The 20,885-nt window shown below is 45.1% G+C and overlaps 2 protein-coding genes across 2 annotated transcripts; both read right to left on the bottom strand.

Moving 5' to 3' along the window:
* Positions 1-3,126: 3,126 nt before the first annotated feature.
* On the bottom strand, positions 3,127-7,133 carry LOC129834148 (beta-1,3-galactosyltransferase 1-like). Its single transcript, XM_055898886.1, has 2 exons — positions 6,782-7,133; positions 3,127-6,498 (listed from the first exon to the last, which is right to left on the bottom strand). The coding sequence occupies exons 1-2, from the start codon at positions 6,862-6,864 to the stop codon at positions 5,451-5,453; spliced, it is 1,131 nt and encodes a 376-aa protein (XP_055754861.1). The 5' UTR covers positions 6,865-7,133; the 3' UTR covers positions 3,127-5,450.
* Positions 7,134-18,428: 11,295 nt separating this feature from the next.
* On the bottom strand, positions 18,429-20,631 carry LOC129834961 (beta-1,3-galactosyltransferase 1-like). Its single transcript, XM_055900327.1, has 2 exons — positions 20,279-20,631; positions 18,429-19,999 (listed from the first exon to the last, which is right to left on the bottom strand). Exons 1-2 carry the CDS (start codon positions 20,359-20,361, stop codon positions 18,952-18,954), a joined length of 1,131 nt encoding a protein of 376 aa, XP_055756302.1. The 5' UTR covers positions 20,362-20,631; the 3' UTR covers positions 18,429-18,951.
* Between the last annotated feature and the right edge of the window lie 254 nt (positions 20,632-20,885).

Here is a 20,885-nt window from a genome sequence, read left to right as displayed (position 1 = left end):
ATATCCACTTTATAACCTCTGAACCCAGAGCCAAAGCAGCGCTGGTCCCCCAGCTAGCTTCTCCAGAGACTAGTCTATACACTTTATAACCTCTGAACCCAGAGCCAAAGCAGCGCTGGTCCCCCAGCTAGCTTCTCCAGAGACTAGTCTATACACTTTATAATCTCAGAACTCAGAGCCAAACCAGTGCTGGTCCCCCAGCTAGCTTCTCCAGAGACTAGTCTATACACTTTATAACCTCTGAACCCAGCGCTGGTCCCCAGCTAGCTTCTCCAGAGACTAGTCTATACACTTTATAACCTCTGAACCCAGAGCCAAAGCAGCGCTGGTCCCCCAGCTAGCTTCTCCAGAGACTAGTCTATACACTTTATAACCTCTGAACCCCAGAGCCAAAGCAGCGCTGGTCCCCCAGCTAGCTTCTCCAGAGACTAGTCTATACACTTTATAACCTCTGAACCCCAGAGCCAAAGCAGCGCTGGTCCCCCAGCTAGCTTCTCCAGAGACTAGTCTATACACTATATAACCTCTGAACCCCAGAGCTGGTCCCCCAGCTAGCTTCTCCAGAGACTAGTCTATACACTTTATAACCTCTGAACCCCAGAGCCAAAGCAGCGCTGGTCCCCCAGCTAGCTTTTCCAGAGACTAGTCTATACACATTATAACCTCTGAACCCAAAGCTGGTCCCCCAGCTAGCTTCTCCGGAGACTAGTCTATACACTTTATAACCTCTGAACCCCAGAGCCAAAGCAGCGCTGGTCCCCCAGCTAGCTTCTCCAGAGACTAGTCTATACACATTATAACCTCTGAACCCAAAGCTGGTCCCCCAGCTAGCTTCTCCAGAGACTAGTCTATACACTTTATAACCTCTGAACCCCAGAGCCAAAGCAGCGCTGGTCCCCCAGCTAGCTTCTCCAGAGACTAGTCTATACACTTTATAACCTCTGAACCCAGAGCCAAAGCAGCGCTGGTCCCCCAGCTAGCTTCTCCAGAGACTAGTCTATACACTTTATAACCTCTGAACCCAGAGCCAAAGCAGCGCTGGTCCCCAGCTAGCTTCTCCAGAGACTAGTCTATACACTTTATAACCTCTGAACCCAGAGTCAAACCAGCGCTGGTCCCCCAGCTAGCTTCTCCAGAGACTAGTCTATACACTTTATAACCTCTGAACCCAGCGCTGGTCCCCCAGCTAGCTTCTCCAGAGACTAGTCTATACACTTTATAACCTCTGAACCCAGCGCTGGTCCCCCAGCTAGCTTCTCCAGAGACTAGTCTATACACTTTATAACCTCTGAACCCAGCGCTGGTCCCCCAGCTAGCTTCTATAGAGACTAGTCTATACACTTTATAACCTCTGAACCCCAGAGCCAAAGCAGAGCTGGTCCCCCAGCTAGCTTCTCCAGAGACTAGTCTATACACTTTATAACCTCTGAACCCAGAGCCAAACCAGCACTGGTCCCCCAGCTAGCTTCTCCAGAGACTAGCCTATACACTTTATAACCTCTGAACCCAGCGCTGGTCCCCAGCTAGCTTCTCCAGAGACTAGTCTATACACTATATAAACATAAACCTTCTACTGACCATACATAACTATGAGCATGGATAGATCGTTGTAACAATAATGATGAGAGGACTACTCAACATGTAAAACCCCTCTTTATGTACAGACATTACAGCCATAAAATAACTATTTTAATTAAATAAAAACAGTAAAATAATATAAATATCTCCTGAACACAAGTGTAACGATTGTCCTTGGAAGAAGGAGAAGAGGACCAAGGTGCAGCGTGGTAAGTGTTCATTTTAATGTCATAAAATAAACTGAACACTGAAATGACAAAAAAACAACAAAGGGAGAGAACGAAACGAAACAGTTCTGTAAGGTATACACACAAAACAGAAAACAACCACCAACACAGGTGGGAACAGGCTACCTAAGTATGGTTCTCAATCAGAGACAACGATTGACAGCTGCCTCTGATTGGGAACCATACCAGGCCAAACACATAGAAACACAAAAACATAGAAAAAAGAACATAGACTGCCCACCCTAGTCACACCCTGGCCTAACCAAAATAGAGAATAAAAAGCCTCTCTATAGCCAGGGCGTGACAAGAAGATTGTACCTCCGTTCATGTGTTGTGGTCAATGTTTCAGTACAATACCTTTTTGGTGTAACCCTTTCCCTTTTTCTACAATGTTATATCAAGGGTGGCTGCCATCCTCCAGGATAGCTACTGGTTGTGCAGGGTTTTATTCCAGCCCTGGTCTAACCTCACTGTAGCCTAAACATCAGCCCTGGTCTAATCACACTGTAGCCTAAACATCAGCCCTGGTCTAACCACACGGTAGTCTAAACATCAGCCCTGGTCTAACCTCACTGTAGCCTAAACATCAGCCCTGGTCTAATCACACTGTAGTCTAAACATCAGCCCTGTACTAACCTCACTGTAGCCTAAACATCAGCCCTGGTCTAACCACACTGTAGTCTAAACATCAGCCCTGGTCTAACCTCACTGTAGTCTAAACATCAGCCCTGGTCTAATCACACTGTAGTCTAAACATCAGCCCTGGTCTAATCACACTGTAGCCTAAACATCAGCCCTGGTCTAACCACACTGTAGCCTAAACATCAGCCCTGGTCTAATCACACTGTAGTCTAAACATCAGCCCTGTACTAACCTCACTGTAGCCTAAACATCAGCCCTGGTCTAACCACACTGTAGCCTAAACATCAGCCCTGGTCTAATCACACTGTAGTTTAAACATCAGCCCTGGTCTAACATCAGCCCTGGTCTAACCACACTGTAGTCTAAACATCAGCCCTGGTCTAACCACACTGTAGCCTAAACATCAGCCCTGGTCTAATCACACTGTAGTTTAAACATGAGCCCTGGTCTAACATCAGCCCTGGTCTAACCACACTGTAGTCTAAACATCAGCCCTGGTCTAACCACACTGTAGCCTAAACATCAGCCCTGGTCTAACCACACTGTAGCCTAAACATCAGCCCTGGTCTAATCACACTGTAGTCTAAACATCATCTGTGTAACAGGCCCTTTGGGCAGACAAATATTGTTTTGTGTGTTTTAACTCTCTTCTAATCCAAAATTAGAAACATCACCATAATCATTATTAAAACATTTTAATCAAAGTGGAAATGCATTACAAAGTCACCAGATTACATCTCTGTCAAGAACGAAGGAGGAAGTGATAGGTCCTCCTCAGTGTGCCGTCTCAGCTGTCATCAACGCAGTTGGCACAAACTCTCAGGCAAACCACATTCCCTCTGACCCTGCCAAGTGCAAAATGAATGCAAGGTAGCATCTCTTCCTGATAGCTGGACTAAACCTTCCTCCTTCCGCCACATAATAAACACTACAGCTCATACGAAGCTTCTTGACTTGGGGCTCCTGAGTGGCGCAGCGGTCTGAGGCACTGCATCTCAGTGCTTGAGGCGTCACTACAGACACCCTGGTTCGATTCCAGGCTGTATCACAACCGGCCGTGTTTGGGAGTCCTGTTAGGGCGGCGCACAATTGGCCCAGTGTCGTCTGGGTTTGGCCGGTGTAGGCCGGTCATTGTAAATAAGAATTTGTTCTTTACTGACTTGCCTAGTTAAATAAAGAAAATAAAAAAACTTTTGACTTGTGACTTTGGTGACAATGCTTGGCCCCAAATGACACCCTTCATCCTGGTCTACTATTCTATTGCCTCTACAGCCAAAGCCTTCACAGTTCCCCCTGACTTGTGACTTTGGGGAAAGTGCCTGGTCTACTATTCTATTGCCTCTACAGCCAAAGCCTTCACAGTTCCCCTTCACTTCTTTCCGTCAGGAACTACACAGATCTGCTGTCTATTTGATCACTCTGTTGTCACAGAGAATATTCCTGCGTAGCAGGAAATGCCAATTTTAGTGGTTTAAAAAGGGTTCTAAAGTTTGTAATTTCCACTTTAACATTTCAAACATGATTTGCCCTCACGAAAACTATATCAACCCCTACGACAACCAAAAAGTTGTTAATTATAATCTACATGTTCTGCTGCTCCAGTGTTATTTTCCCTGCTGTGAGAAGCAGGGTCAAATTAACCTGTTACAGATGCACTCTGGGAAAAGGCAAACCTGATTATGAAGTGCAGTGCAGCGGCTGTGTTTAGACTTTTGACCATCAGATCAGTTCTGAAATAGATGTGATTATTGGTCAAATGAACATTTAGTGTATAAAAGAACAGAATTGGTCTGCCTGTCTAAACACAGCCAACTAGTCTCTATTACAATAAACCTGTTTAACTTGTTCTGGGTGTCTGCTGCTTCAGTGTAGTACACACATTCACCACAGACAGACCCAACCCGGTGAATCCATTTCTTAGTCCATGTTAGACAGATAACTGCTGCTCTCAGTCTTTGTTTAAAAAAGGCTTTTGAATGAAAAACCGGTGAGGCAAGGTGTCTGCCTTGGTTCAGAGAAAAACAACATTCTCCCAAAGGACGTAACGTGAAGAAACTGGTCCTTCAGGGTGTAAATGTTCTTCACCAAGGTATACAGAGCCTTTGGAAAGTATTCAGACACCTTGACTTTTTCCACATTTTGGTAGGTTAAAGCCTTATTCTAAAATGTATTAAATAGTTATTTCCCCTCATCAATCTACACACAATACCCCATATTGACAAAGCAAAAACAGGATTTTAGAAAATTTTGCCTTTGGAAAGTATTCAGACCCTTTACTCAGTACTTTGTCAAAGCACCTTTGGCAGTGATTACAACCTTGAGTCTTCTTGGGTATGACGCTACAAGCTTGGCACACCTGTATTTGAGGAGTTTCTCTCATTCTTCTCTGCAGAGTCTCTCAAGCTCTTTCAGGTTAGATGAGGAGTGTTGCTGCACAGCTGTTTTTAGATCTATCAAGAAATGTTCGATTGGGTTCAAGTCTAGGCTCTAGCTGGGCCACTCAAGGACATTCAGAGACTTGTCCCGAAGCCACTCCTGCATTGTCTTGGCTGGGTGCTTAGGGTTTTTGTCCTGTTGGAAGGTGAACTGTAACCCCAGTCTGAGGTCCTGAGTGCTCTGGAGCAGGTTTTCATCAATGATCTCTCTGTATTTTGCTCCGTTCATCTTTGCCTCAATCATGACTAGTCTCCCAGTCACTGGCATTGAAAACATCCCCACAGCATACCATAAAGGCCTGATTGGTGGAGTGCTGCAGAGATCATTGTCCTTCTGGAAGATTCTCTCATCTCCACAGAGGAACTCTAGAGCTCTGTCAGAATGACCATCGCGTTCTTGGTCACCTCCCTGACCAAGGACCTTCTCCACCGATTGCTCAGTTTGGCTTGGCGGCCAGCTCTAGGAAGAGTCTTGGTGGTTCCAAACTTCTTCTATTTAAGATTGATGGAGGCCACTGTGTTCTTGGGGACCTTCAATATTGCAGAAACTTTTTGTTACTCTATGAGATCAGCAGGGAGGACCAGGTTTGTGTAGGTCTGTCCATGCGTTGACCTGGTGAGTGATACTGTATGTGGTTGTGGCTATCAGCCGCGAGTAGGTGCAGCGGTCATAAGCCACAGGGGAAACCTGGAAGAGGTTTCCATTGGGGGGGTCAGTAGGCCGGATGCCCAGGTGTTTCATACACAGTCCCAGATACACATCCTCTATGTAGACAGCTTTAACATGCCTGGACGCCTCCACCAGCTTCCTGGGGAGGTCTAAGGTGAAGACATAGCCCAGGCCCAGAGCGTAAGGTGGATATATCAGTTCAGGAAACACCTCCATTGGAAGATACCATTTGGAGTTACGGTCTCTTAGAACGGCGCCCCATCGGGCCACTAGTCCAGTCATGTAGTTCTGTTTTGGAGCGTGAAGCAGCATGTTGACCAAGGTGTTCACGTTGAGGAACATGTCTGAGTCGATCTTCATGGCGTAGGAGGCGTTGGGGCAGCGAGAGCTCAGCCACTCCATCATCACCATGGTCTTGATGGTCAGGTTTTTGTAGCTGTCTATGAAGTCGCTCTGCAGCAGATCCTGGTGCTCTTTGCTCTCCTGCAGCACCTTCTCCTGGAGCTGCTCTGTCTTCTCTCCACTGGGCAGTCCCAGCAGGAAGAACAGACGGACCTCTTTGCCCAGTACCTGCCTCTCACTGCCCCAAGTACTGCGGACGGCGTCACGAGCGTCCCTGTTATAGGGCGCCACTGGCACCATCAGAACCAGGAAGGGGTTCTGCTTCCGGCATTTCTCTGGCTCATCCAGGATGAAGATGTACTCTGATGGGTATTCTACATGGTACGGTCCTGGGGACACATACGGAAGAGGAGTGGCCAGAATCCTAACTGACATGTTAGCTGCTGGATTGGTTGTTGAAGGTGAGATGCGTTCTTTGAGGTCAATTACCAGGATGACCACAATCATCATCACGACCAGGAACAGAAACAGGCAGCTGATGCGACACCAACGTCTCTTTTTGAGCTGTGTCCTGTCTGCCCCCTGCTGGCTATCATCAGTACTGCTGAAACACAAGGTGGAGATACAATACAACTACTATCAGTGTCTGACCACTTGTTCTCTAAATGATTCACCACTCCATACATTGGTTTAAATTCACAATGCAAGTTCATGTATTTTATATAGTTTGTATGATATAAGATGTTTTTTTGTTTCTTTTTACATATGAACTATGTTCACTTCATCATACTGTATACAACCAATCAACATCATTCACTAGATTTGATTTGAATTTTCAGTGTTTAGAAGAGAAGTCCCCCCCCACTTCTCCTCCCTCGGTGGCTCACCATTGTTTAGCGATGAGGGGCTGGGCATCATGGGCGTCAGGTGGGGGGCGCTGGGGCCAGAAGTTGTGGCAGACCCCCATCATGCATTTGGGTAAGATTGTAGCAAAGAGGGTGTATAAAGGTCTGACAGAGACATGATAATCTACCGACTTGAGGCTCAGAATGTCAGCTCTCTGAATCTCAACGACTATATATAAAAAAAATAAAAAAAAGAAAGGGCTTTATTACGTTTCAGATAAATGAAGACGCGGTTTACCGTTGTCCATTTACCTTGGTCACCGTTCCAGGCTCTGCTTAAGGGGTGGTTCTCCCATAAACACCAATTGCGATAGTAGCTGGGTCTGTTCTGCTTGTTTCGCTGACTTCAAATGAACCAGGAAAAAGAGCCAGTGAGATGTATCGCTTTCTCTTTCCGTCTCTGGTTGTAGGTTGATTGGCAGTGGGTGGAGCATAGGTGGGAGGGCTGCTGTCTGACTTTATGGGCCTCAGCATGTCAGTAGCACAGCTGCTTTCTCTATGGTTTCCTGTGTTGTGGGCATCACTTTCATGGTAACCGCTTCTTTCTGTCAGTTATGTGTCATGAAGTGTTACAAACAGAAAGTAAGTATGACTTTTAAGACCTTGAACCAAATGTCAACAATAGTACTTATCACTGTCAATGTCCACATTTACAACCACCTATCACCTGTGTGTGTCTGAGCGAGAGAAAGAGATCAGAGGAGGTGCTGGGATGCAATATATTTTAACTTCTGTCATTAAGATGTTTATATTATGATTTCAGAAATATTAGCTATCATACATTTCTGGTATTTTAAGAATAAAATCTGTTAGAAGTCTTCCAATACATTGCCTGTAGTCCGTTTTAATATTTTTCCACTAAACCAACGTTGAAGAACCAGTTTGTTTGTCCTGTATGCTGTTCAAATGTACAGTTGAATTCAGAAGTTTACATACACCTCAGCCAAATACATTTTAAACTCAGTTTTAAACAATTCCTAACATTTAATCCTAGTAACAATTCCCTGTTTTTAGGTCAGTTAGGATCACCACTTTATTTTAAAGAATGTCAAATGTCAGAAAATTAGCAGAGAGAATGATTTATTCCAGCTTTTGTTTCTTTTATCACATTCCCAGTGGGTCAGAAGTTTACATACACTCAATTAGTATTTGGTGGCATTGCCCTCTGTTCCCCCTCATTGTCCTGGTCGGTGATTCTGTCAGGGTGCGTGCTGGTGGCATTGCCCTCTGTTCCCCCTCATTGTCCTGGTCGGTGATTCTGTCAGGGTGCGTGCTGGTGGCATTGCCCTCTGTTCCCCCTCATTGTCCTGGTCGGTGATTCTGTCAGGGTGCGTGCTGGTGGCATTGCCCTCTGTTCCCCCTCATTGTCCTGGTCGGTGATTCTGTCAGGGTGCGTGCTGGTGGCATTGCCCTCTGTTCCCCCTCATTGTCCTGGTCGGTGATTCTGTCAGGGTGCGTGCTGGTGGCATTGCCCTCTGTTCCCCCTCATTGTCCTGGTCGGTGATTCTGTCAGGGTGTGTGCTGGTGGCATTGCCCTCTGTTCCCCCTCATTGTCCTGGTCGGTGATTCTGTCAGGGTGCGTGCTGGTGGCAGGGAGGTCAGCCGCAGGATAATGAACTTGGTATAAAACGGAGCCATTTTATATGTGCTCAAAACTCTGAAAACCAAAAATATACCAATATAAATGGGTACAAACCCCATCGCACACCAGAACATAATCTTCCACAAAGCAAACAAACAATCACCGACAAGGACAATGAGGGGGAACAGAGGGTTAATAAATACACAACATGTAATGAATGGGATTTGGAACCAGGTGTGATACAAGACAAGACAAAACCAATGGAAAATGAAAAGAGGATCAGCGATGGCTAGAAGGTCGATGACTTCGACCGCCGAACGCCGCCCGAACAAGGAGAGGGACCGACTTCGGAGGAAGTCGTGACAAAATCACTGAAGCAGGAGACTCATATCTCCCTCACTAGCTTTAAGCACCAGCTGTCAGAGCAGCTCACAGATCACTGCACATGTACATAGCCCATCTGTAAATAGCCCATCCAACTACCTCATCACCATATCTCTAGAGACCGCAGGAGCGGTAGAGATACTCTTAATGATCGGCTATGAAAAGCCAACTGACATTTACTCCTGAGGTGCTAACTTGCTGCACCCTCGACAACTACTGTGATTATTATTATTTGACCATGCTGGTCATTTATGAACATTTGAACATCTTGGCTATGTTCTGTTATAATCTCCACCCGGCACAGCCAGAAGAGGACTGGCCACCCCTCATAGCCTGGTTCCTCTCTAGGTTTCTTCCTAGGTTTTGGCCTTTCTAGGGAGTTTTTCCTAGCCACCGTGCTTCTACACCTGCATTGCTTGCTGTTTGGGGTTTAAGGCTGGGTTTCTGTACAGCACTTTGAGATATCAGCTGATGTAAGAAGGGCTATATAAATACATTTGATTTGATATTGTTATTGTTATTTATTTTATTTATTTTGCTCCTTTGCACCCCAGTACCGTTACTTGCACACTCATCATTTCACCACTATGGCCTATTTATTGCCTTACCTCCTTTATCCTACCTCATTTGCATACACTGTATATAGACTTTCTCTGTTGTACTATTGGCAGTATGTTTGTTTATTCCATGTGTAACTCTGTGTTGTTGTTTGTGTGGTACTGGTTTGCTTTATTGGCCAGGTCGCAGTTGTAAATGAGAACTTGTTCTCAACGAGCCTACCTGAGAAGAGGGGCGCTGACCGCCACCGCAGTGAGGCCCCCGTGTTTGTACCAGGGGACAGGGTCTGGCTCTCGACCCAAAACCTACCCCTCCGCCTGCCCTGCCGGAAGCTGGGGCCGCAGGGTGTGGGGCCTTTCAAAGTCCTGAGGAGGATAAACGAGGTGTGTTATCGATTACAACTACCTTCCTATTAGCGTATTAACCCCTTCGTTTCATGTGTCTCTCCTCAGGCCGGTGGTAGCTGGTTTTGGGTAGCGTGTTTGGTTTTGGGGTTATCCCTCTGGACTTGTTAGGTCCTGGTTTTGGGTATCGTGTTTGGTTTTGGGGTTATCCCTCTGGACTTGTTAGGTCCTGGTTTTGGGTACCGTGTTTGGTTTCGGGGTTATCCCTCTGGACTTGTTAGGTCCTGGTTTTGGGGTTATCCCTCTGGACTTGTTAGGTCCTGGTTTTGGGTAGCGTGTTTGGTTTCGGGGTTATCCCTCTGGACTTGTTAGGTCCTGGTTTTGGGTATCGTGTTTGTCTGCGCCCGTGAGTGTTGGAGTGCACGTATTTTCCCTGTGCCTAATAAAGCACTACTCAGTACTTTCTGCCTCCTGCGCCTGACTCTGCACCCACTACGCTTTAGTGCGTGACAGTCCATCAGCACAGGCCACAGTCTGGCAGAGGCAGTGAATGTAGTGTTTTATTATTTCATTGTGTGAACAGGTATGTGTGTGTGTCTATTTCTCTCTCTTTCACACACACACACACACACACACACACACACACACACACACACACACACACACACACACACACACACACTGAAGGGGAGGTAAGCTATCTCATGTTTCAGTCCAACAGGACTCTTCTGAAGGGGAGATAAGCTATCTCATGTGTCAGTCCAACAGGACTCTTCTGAAGGGGAGATAAGCTATCTCATGTTTCAGTCCAACAGGACTCTTCTGAAGGGGAGATAAGCTATCTCATGTTTCAGTCCAACAGGACTCTTCTGAAGGGGAGATAAGCTATCTCATGTGTCAGTCCAACAGGACTCTTCTGAAGGGGAGATAAGCTATCTCATGTTTCAGTCCAACAGGACTCTTCTGAAGGGGAGATAAGCTATCTCATGTTTCAGTCCAACAGGACTCTTCTGAAGGGGAGATAAGCTATCTCATGTGTCAGTCCAACAGGACTCTTCTGAAGGGGAGATAAGCTATCTCATGTTTCAGTCCAACAGGACTCTTCTGAAGGGGAGATAAGCTATCTCATGTTTCAGTCCAACAGGACTCTTCTGAAGGGGAGATAAGCTATCTCATGTTTCAGTCCAACAGGACTCTTTTGAAGGGGGGGTAAGCTATCTCATGTTTCAGTCCAACAGGACTCTTCTGAAGGGGAGATAAGCGATCTCATGTTTCAGTCCAACAGGACTCTTCTGAAGGGGTGATAAGCTATCTCATGTTTCAGTCCAACAGGACTCTTCTGAAGGGGAGATAAGCTATCTCATGTTTCAGTCCAACAGGACTCTTCTGAAGGGGAGATAAGCTATCTCATGTTTCAGTCCAACAGGACTCTTCTGAAGGGGAGATAAGCGATCTCATGTTTCAGTCCAACAGGACTCTTCTGAAGGGGTGATAAGCTATCTCATGTTTCAGTCCAACAGGACTCTTCTGAAGGGGAGATAAGCTATCTCATGTTTCAGTCCAACAGGACTCTTCTGAAGGGGAGATAAGCTATCTCATGTTTCAGTCCAACAGGACTCTTCTGAAGGGGAGATAAGCCAAGGGACATGATGATGAGACTATTCAGTGTTCAATAGGGGACCATGGGCCTAATTTACAACCATTGAGTCAATTTGACACTAAATATCTATCTGAATGATCCATTTCTGAAAAGACTGTGCATGTAGCTAAAAAGCAGTAAGTAGTTGAAAAGTTTCTAATCCGTGATGAGATTCGAACACATAACCTTTGGGTTGCTAGACGTTCACGTTATACACCCACATATCCACCCCCCGACCAGACCCCCTCCTCTAGTTTCTGACTTGAGTAACCTTCTGTCTTACGTAACCATACCAAACATAACATATCATTCTCATTTGAATGTCTGTTTTCCCCCCACATTTATTATGTTACGTCTAGTCTATGAGACCAGGCTGTGTTTCCGGGCAACTTCCTGGCTGAATGTGTTTTTGTGGATTTAGACGGGGAACTTGGAACAGGACTGTCGGGCAAACAACCAAGTCCTGTTGATCAAGTGGAGCGTAGAGACCTAGCCAACATCTTAAAGAGCACATGGACGTGGGCAACAAACCACGTATATATTCAAATACAGGATGAAAACGAAGTCAATATATTCAACAAAAATTGCTTGCCATTCTTGACAGTGGTAAACAAATAGGCAACATAGACTAATATTCGATGTAGGCTTTTACGTCTACAATTATTCATGTCGAGTTGTATAAAAAAAATACTTTATTTCAGAGTACATACATCAATCTGGGGCGGCAGGTAGCCTAGTGGTTAGAGCATTGGACTTGTAACCGAAAGGTTGCAAGATCGAATCCCTGAGCTGACAAGGTTCAAATCTGTTGTTCTGCCCCTGAACAAGGCAGTTAAACCCACTGTTCCTAGGCTGTCATTGAAAATAAGAATTTGTTCTTAACTGACATGCCTGGTAAAATGAAATTCTGGAAGTTTTCTCAAACCAGGGTGATCCTGATCTGTCGGTAAACTACTGTGAACCAAATGATCAGTGTTGTTTATCGTTCTCATCCTTGTGCACTATTGTCTCAGTGGCACCCTATTCCCTATATAATACACTACTTTTTATCCCCTATATAGGGCACTATTTTTTGACCAGAGACTATATAGGGGATAAGGTGTCATTGTTTCCCTATATAGGACACTATTTTTGACCAGAGACTATATAGGGGATAAGGTGTCATTGTTTCCCTATATAGGACACTATTTTTGACCATAGACTATATAGGGGATAAGGTGTCATTGTTTCCCTATATAGGACAATATTTTTTGACCAGAGACTATATAGGGGATAAGGTGTCATTGTTTCCCTATATAGGACACTATTTTTTGACCAGAGACTAAATCGAGGAAACAGTCATTTATCTCCTATATAGGACACTATTTTTGACCAGAGACTATATAGAGGATAAGGTGTCATTCTGAATTCATCCTCAGTATCAGGCGTCTCAGTCTCCCAAACGCTGACTTCCTTTTACAGTAAATGACAGGGGAAGTGAACGATTGCACTGTCACACTGTCTCTGTCTGCACCCCTTCCTGTCTGCGGGTTTTAGTTACTTCAAAACTCTGAGACCGTTGTCTTTGGTTGTGTCGTTTGAGCTGTGACGGTTGTCTTTGGTTGTGTAGTTTGAGCTGTGACTGTTGTCTTTGGTTGTGTTGTTTGAGCTGTGACTGTTGTCTTTGGTTGTGTTGTTTGAGCTGTGACTGTTGTCTTTGGTTGTGTTGTTTGAACTGTGACTGTTGTCTTTGGTTGTGTTGTTTGAGCTGTGACTGTTGTCTCTGGGTGTGTTGTTTGAACTGTGACTGTTGTCTCTGGTTGTGTTGTTTGAGCTGTGACTGTTGTCTTTGGTTGTGTTGTTTGAGCTGTGACTGTTGTCTTTGGTTGTGTAGTTTGAGCTGTGACTGTTGTCTTTGGTTGTGTTGTTTGAGCTGTGACTGTTGTCTTTGGTTGTGTTGTTTGAGCTGTGACTGGGTTCTCTGGTTGTGTTGTTTGAGCTGTGACTGTTGTCTTTGGTTGTGTAGTTTGAGCTGTGACTGTTGTCTTTGGTTGTGTTGTTTGTGCTGTGACTGTTGTCTTTGGTTGTGTTGTTTGAGCTGTGACTGTTGTCTTTGGTTGTGTTGTTTGAGCTGTGACTGTTGTCTTTGGTTGTGTTGTTTGAGCTGTGACTGTTGTCTTTGGTTGTGTTGTTTGAGCTGTGACTGTTGTCTTTGGTTGTGGTGTTTGAGCTGTGACTGTTGTCTTTGGTTGTGGTGTTTGAACTGTGACTGTTGTCTTTGGTTGTGTTGTTTGAGCTGTGACTGTTGTCTTTGGTTGTGTTGTTTGAACTGTGACTGTTGTCTTTGGTTGTGTTGTTTGAGCTGTGACTGTTGTCTCTGGGTGTGTTGTTTGAACTGTGACTGTTGTCTCTGGTTGTGTTGTTTGAGCTGTGACTGTTGTCTTTGGTTGTGTTGTTTGAGCTGTGACTGTTGTCTTTGGTTGTGTTGTTTGAGCTGTGACTGGGTTCTCTGGTTGTGTAGTTTGAGCTGTGACTGTTGTCTTTGGTTGTGTTGTTTGAGCTGTGACTGTTGTCTTTGGTTGTGTTGTTTGAGCTGTGACTGTTGTCTTTGGTTGTGTTGTTTGAGCTGTGACTGTTGTCTTTGGTTGTGTTGTTTGAGCTGTGACTGTTGTCTTTGGTTGTGTTGTTTGAGCTGTGACTGTTGTCTTTGGTTGTGTTGTTTGAGCTGTGACTGTTGTCTTTGGTTGTGTTGTTTGAGCTGTGACTGTTGTCTTTGGTTGTGTTGTTTGAGCTGTGACTGTTGTCTTTGGTTGTGTTGTTTGAGCTGTGACTGTTGTCTTTGGTTGTGTAGTTTGAGCTGTGACTGTTGTCTTTGGTTGTGTTGTTTGTGCTGTGACTGTTGTCTTTGGTTGTGTAGTTTGAGCTGTGACTGTTGTCTTTGGTTGTGTTGTTTGAGCTGTGACTGTTGTCTTTGGTTGTGTTGTTTGAGCTGTGACTGTTGTCTTTGGTTGTGTTGTTTGAGCTGTGACTGTTGTCTTTGGTTGTGTTGTTTGAGCTGTGACTGTTGTCTTTGGTTGTGTTGTTTGAGCTGTGACTGTTGTCTTTGGTTGTGTTGTTTGAGCTGTGACTGTTGTCATTGGTTGTGTTTGAGCTGTGACTGTTGTCTTTGGTTGTGTTGTTTGAGCTGTGACTGTTGTCTTTGGTTGTGTTGTTTGTGCTGTGACTGTTGTCTCTGGTTGTGTTGTTTGTGCTGTGACTGTTGTCTCTGGTTGTGTTGTTTGAGCTGTGACTGTTGTCTTTGGTTGTGTTGTTTGAGCTATGACTGTTGTCTTTGGTTGTGTTGTTTGAGCTGTGACTGTTGTCTCTGGTTGTGTAGTTTGAGCTGTGACTGTTGTCTTTGGTTGTGTTGTTTGAGCTGTGACTGTTGTCTTTGGTTGTGTTGTTTGAGCTGTGACTGTTGTCTTTGGTTGTGTTGTTTGAGCTGTGACTGTTGTCTTTGGTTGTGTTGTTTGAGCTGTGACTGTTGTCTTTGGTTGTGTTGTTTGAGCTGTGACTGTTGTCTTTGGTTGTGTTGTTTGAGCTGTGACTGTTGTCTTTGGTTGTGTTGTTTGAGCTGTGACTGTTGTCTTTGGTTGTGTTGTTTGAGCTGTGACTGTTGTCATTGGTTGTGTTGTTTGAGCTGTGACTGTTGTCTTTGGTTGTGTTGTTTGAGCTGTGACTGTTGTCTTTGGTTGTGTTGTTTGTGCTGTGACTGTTGTCTCTGGTTGTGTTGTTTGAGCTGTGACTGTTGTCTTTGGTTGTGTTGTTTGAGCTGTGACTGTTGTCTTTGGTTGTGTTGTTTGAGCTATGACTGTTGTCTTTGGTTGTGTTGTTTGAGCTGTGACTGTTGTCTCTGGTTGTGTAGTTTGAGCTGTGACTGTTGTCTTTGGTTGTGTTGTTTGAGCTGTGACTGTTGTCTTTGGTTGTGTTGTTTGAGCTGTGACTGTTGTCTTTGGTTGTGTTGTTTGAGCTGTGACTGTTGTCTTTGGTTGTGTTGTTTGAGCTGTGACTGTTGTCTTTGGTTGTGTAGTTTGAGCTGTGACTGTTGTCTTTGGTTGTGTTGTTTGAGCTGTGACTGTTGTCTTTGGTTGTGTTGTTTGAGCTGTGACTGTTGTCTTTGGTTGTTTTGTTTGAGCTGTGACTGTTGTCTTTGGTTGTGTAGTTTGAGCTGTGACTGTTGTCTTTGGTTGTGTTGTTTGAGCTGTGACTGTTGTCTTTGGTTGTGTTGTTTGAGCTGTGACTGTTGTCTTTGGTTGTGTAGTTTGTGCTCTGACTGTTGTCTCTGGTTGTGTTGTTTGAGCTGTGACTGTTGTCTCTGGTTGTGTTGTTTGGGCTGTGACTGTTGTCTCTGGTTGTGTTGTTTGAGCTGTGACTGTTGTCTTTGGTTGTGTTGTTTGAGGTGTGACTGTTGTCTTTGGTTGTGTTGTTTGGGCTGTGACTGTTGTCTTTGGGTTCTAGACTCTGAATGTCAGTAAGAGAAAACATACACCGTGTGCACAGGTATGTGATGGTAATGTGTTTCTTCATATCCCAGCTGCCCCCAGGACACCCACAGGGAGCGGGGTCACGGACAGGGACACCATTGTCCAGCACCCATGGAGCATTGGGGTGAAGTGCCTTGCTCAAGGGCACAGCGACAGATTTGCCATTTTGTCAGCTCATATTATGTCTATGTACAGTGTTGTAATGATGTGGAAATAAAGTACAAAAAGGAAAATAAATAAACATAAATATGGGTTGTATTTACAATGGTGTTTGTTCTTCACTGGTTTGCCCTTTTCTTGTGGCAACAAGTCACACATCTTGCTGCTGTGATTTCACACTGTGGAATTTTTACCCAATAGACATGTTTATTTAACTAGGCAAGTCAGTTAAGAACAAGTTCTTATTTTCAATGACGGCCTACAGGGGAACAGTGGGTTAACTGCCTTGTTCAGGGGCAGAAGGACAGATTATCAAAATTGGATTTGTTTTCTAATTCTTTGTGAAAGAAATGTGTGTCTCTAATATGGTCATTTTTGACAACTTTTTACTTTTACTTCACTCCATTCCTAAAAAAAATAATGTTATTTTTACTCCATACATTTTCTCCGACGCCCAAAAATAGTCGTTACATTTTGAACGCTTAGCAGGACAGGAAAATGGTCCAATTCACACAATTATCAAGAGAACATTCCTGGTCATCCCTACTGCCTCTGATCTGGAGGACTCACTAAACACAAATGCTGTGTTTGTAAATAATGTCTCAGTGTTGGAGTGTCTCAGTGTTGGAGTGTCTCAGTGTTGGAGTGTCTGAGTGTTGGAGTGTCTCAGTGTTGGAGTGTCTCAGTGTTGGAGTGTCTCAGTGTTGGAGTGTCTCAGTGTTGGAGTGTCTCAGTGTCTCAGTGTTGGAGTGTCTCAGTGTCTCAGTGTTGGAGTGTCTCAGTGTTGGAGTGTCTGAGTGTTGGAGTGTCTCAGTGTTGGAGTGTCTCAGTGTTGGAGTGCCTCAGTGTTGGAGTGTCTCAGTGTTGGAGTGTCTCAGTGTTGGAGTGTCTCAGTGTTGGAGTGTCTCAGTGTTGGAGTGTCTCAGTGTTGGAGTGCCTCAGTGTTGGAGTGTCTCAGTGTTGGCGTGTGGCCCCTGGCTATCTGAAAATGTTTTTAAAAAACTAGAAAATAGTGCCGTCTGGTTTGCTTAATATAAGGAATTTGAATTGATTTATACCTGTACTTTTTACTTTTGATAGTTAATTAAGCAGATTTATATCCAAATACCTTTAGACTTTCACTCAAGTAATATTTTACAGGGGGACTTTCACTTTTACTTGAGTTATTTTCTATTAAGGTATCTTTACTTTGACTCAAGTATGAGATTTGGGTACAATTTCCCACCACTGTTAGAAACACAGAGGTAAGGTGATCCTTCTCTACCACATCCACAGAAACACAGAGGTAAGTTGATCCTTCTCTACCACATCCACAGAAACACAGAGGTAAGTTGATCCTTCTCTACCACATCCACAGAAACACAGAGGTAAGCTGATCCTTCTCTACCACATCCACAGAAACACAGAGATAAGGTGATCCGTCTCTACCACATCCACAGAAACACAGAGATAAGGTGATCCGTCTCTACCACATCCACAGAAACACAGAGATAAGGTGATCCTTCTCTACCACATCCACAGAAACACAGAGATAAGGTGATCCGTCTCTACCACATCCACAGAAACACAGAGATAAGGTGATCCGTCTCTACCACATCCACAGAAACACAGAGATAAGGTGGTCCTTCTCTACCACATCCACAGAAACACAGAGGTAAGGTGATCCTTTACCACATCCACAGAAACACAGAGATAAGGTGATCCTTCTCTACCACATCCACAGAAACACAGAGAAAAGGTGATCCTTCTCTACCACATCCACAGAAACACAGAGATAAGGTGATCCTTCTCTACCACATCCACAGAAACACAGAGATAAGGTGATCCTTTACCACATCCACAGATACACAGAGATAAGGTGATCCTTCTCTACCACATCCACAGAAACACAGAGATAAGGTGATCCTTCTCTACCACATCCACAGAAACACAGAGGTAAGGTGATCCTTCTCTACCACATCCACAGAAACACAGAGATAAGGTGATCCTTCTCGACCACACCCACAGAAACACAGAGATAAGGTGATCCGTCTCTACCACATCCACAGAAACACAGAGGTAAGCTGATCCTTCTCTACCACATCCACAGAAACACAGAGATAAGGTGATCCGTCTCTACCACATCCACAGAAACACAGAGATAAGGTGATCCGTCTCTACCACATCCACAGAAACACAGAGATAAGGTGATCCTTCTCTACCACATCCACAGAAACACAGAGATAAGGTGATCCGTCTCTACCACATCCACAGAAACACAGAGATAAGGTGATCCGTCTCTACCACATCCACAGAAACACAGAGATAAGGTGGTCCTTCTCTACCACATCCACAGAAACACAGAGATAAGGTGATCCTTCTCGACCACACCCACAGAAACACAGAGGTAAGGTGATCCTTCTCTACCACATCCACAGAAACACAAAGGTAAGGTGATCCTTCTCTACCACATCCACAGAAACACAGAGGTAAGGTGATCCTTTACCACATCCACAGAAACACAGAGATAAGGTGATCCTTCTCTACCACATCCACAGAAACACAGAGAAAAGGTGATCCTTCTCTACCACATCCACAGAAACACAGAGATAAGGTGATCCTTCTCTACCACATCCACAGAAACACAGAGGTAAGGTGATCCTTCTCTACCACATCCACAGAAACACAGAGGTAAGGTGATCCTTCTCTACCACATCCACAGAAACACAGAGATAAGGTGATCCTTTACCACATCCACAGAAACACAGAGATAAGGTGATCCTTCTCTACCACATCCACAGAAACAAACAAGACACCCACAGGGAGGTCACGGTCAGGGACACCAATGTCCAGCACCCATGGAGCACTGGGGTTAAGTGCTTGCTCAAGGGCACAGTGACAGATTTGCCATTTTGTCAGCTCCGGCATTGGAACCATCAACCTTTTTGGGTTATTGGCCAAACGCTCTAACCTCAAGGCTATTTGTCTTTCCCAGAGTGTTGTTTTCACTGACAGACAGGCCCAGGTTGGTGTAAGTTTCTCCATACTTCCAGAAGCTTTTGAGGAGTGTCGAGGATGGTCGTGATAACAGCCATGTAGTGACAGCGGTTCTGGGCTCCTGCATACCCTTGGAAGAGGTTGTCACTCGGGGGGTCAGTAGGCCGGATGCCCAGGTGTTTCATACACAGTCCCAGATACACATCCTCTATGTAGACGGCTTTAACATGCCTGGACGCCTCCACCAGCTTCCTGGGGAGGTCTAAGGTGAAGACATAGCCCAGGCCCAGAGCGTAAGGTGGATATACCGGTTCAGGAAACACCTCCATTGGAAGATACCATTTGGAGTTACGGTCTCTTAGAACGGCGCCCCGTCGGGCCACTAGTCCAGTCATGTAGTTCTGCTTTGGAGCGTGAAGCAGCATGTTGACCAAGGTGTTCACGTTGAGGAACATGTCTGAGTCGATCTTCATGGCGTAGGAGGCGTTGGGGCAGCGAGAGCTCAGCCACTCCATCATCACCATGGTCTTGATGGTCAGGTTTTTGTAGCCGTCTATGAAGTCGCTCTGCAGCAGATCCTGGTGCTCTTTGCTCTCCTGCAGCACCTTCTCCTGGAGCTGCTCTGTCTCCTCTCCACTGGGCAGTCCCAGCAGGAAGAACAGACGGACCTCTTTGCCCAGTACCTGCCTCTCACTGCCCCAAGTACTGCGGACGGCGTCACGAGCGTCCCTGTTATAGGGCGCCACTGGCACCATCAGAACCAGGAAGGGGTTCTGCTCCCGGCATTTCTCTGGCTCATCCAGGATGAAGATGTACTCTGATGGGTATTCTACATGGTACGGTCCTGGGGACACATACGGAGGAGGAGTGGCCAGAATCCTAACTGACATGTTTGCTGCCGGATTCGTTGTTGAAGGTGAGATCCGGTCTTTGAGGTCAATTACCAGGATGACCACAATCATCATCACGACCAGGAACAGAAACAGGCAGCTGATGTGACACCAACGTCTCTTTTTGAGCTGTATCCTGTCTGCCCCCTGCTGGCTATCATCAGTACTGCTGAAACACAAGGTGGAGATACAATACAACTACTATCAGTGTCTGACCACTTGTTTCTCTAATTGATTCACCACTCCATACATTGGTTTAAATTCACAATGCAAGTTAATGTATTTTATATAGTTTGTATGATATAAGATGTTTTTTGTTTTGTTTCTTTTTACATATCATCATACTGTATACAACCAATCAACATCATGCACTAGATTTGATTTGAATGTTCAGTGTTTAGAAGAGAAGTCCCCCCCCCCCCTTTCTCCTCCCTCTGTGGCTCACCATTGTTTAGCGATGAGGGGCTGGGCATCATGGGCGTCAGGTGGGGGGCGCTGGGGCCAGAAGTTGTGGCAGACCCCCATCATGCATTTGGGTAAGATTGTAGCAAAGAGGGTGTATAAAGGTCTGACAGAGACATGATAATCTACCGACTTGAGGCTCAGAATGTCAGCTCTTTGAATGTCAACGACTATATTTAAAAAAAAAAAAGAAAAAAAAAGGGCTTTATTACGTTTCAGATAAATGAAGACGCGGTTTACCGTTGTCCATTTACCTTGGTCACCGTTCCAGGCTCTGCTTAAGGGGTGGTTCTCCCATAAACACCAATTGCGATAGTAGCTGGGTCTGTTCTGCTTGTTTCGCTGACTTCAAATGAACCAGGAAAAAGAGCCAGTGAGATGTATCGCTTTCTCTTTCCGTCTCTGGTTGTAGGTTGATTGGCAGTGGGTGGAGCATAGGTGGGAGGGCTGCTGTCTGACTTTATGGGCCTCAGCATGTCAGTAGCACAGCTGCTTTCTCTATGGTTTCCTGTGTTGTGGGCATCACTTTCATGGTAACCGCTTCTTTCTGTCAGTTATGTGTCATGAAGTGTTACAAACAGAAAGTAAGT

Source organism: Salvelinus fontinalis, chromosome 35 (genome assembly GCF_029448725.1).
Source record: "Salvelinus fontinalis isolate EN_2023a chromosome 35, ASM2944872v1, whole genome shotgun sequence".
NCBI classification, from domain to species: Eukaryota; Metazoa; Chordata; class Actinopteri; order Salmoniformes; family Salmonidae; genus Salvelinus; species Salvelinus fontinalis.
This window is presented reverse-complemented; position numbering and strand designations above follow the sequence as displayed.

What these genes read in the sequence shown, in the direction of transcription:
- LOC129834148 (XM_055898886.1), bottom strand. Translation starts at nt 6,864, where the DNA reads ATGATGGGGGTCTGCCACAACTTCTGGCCCCAGCGCCCCCCACCTGAC. An exon ending in CCCCTCATCGCTAAACAATG is followed by an intron (nt 6,499 to 6,781) that starts GTGAGCCACCGA and finishes CTTGTGTTTCAG; the next exon opens with CAGTACTGATGATAGCCAGC.
- LOC129834961 (XM_055900327.1), bottom strand. Translation starts at nt 20,361, where the DNA reads ATGATGGGGGTCTGCCACAACTTCTGGCCCCAGCGCCCCCCACCTGAC. An exon ending in CCCCTCATCGCTAAACAATG is followed by an intron (nt 20,000 to 20,278) that starts GTGAGCCACAGA and finishes GTGTTTCAGCAG; the next exon opens with TACTGATGATAGCCAGCAGG.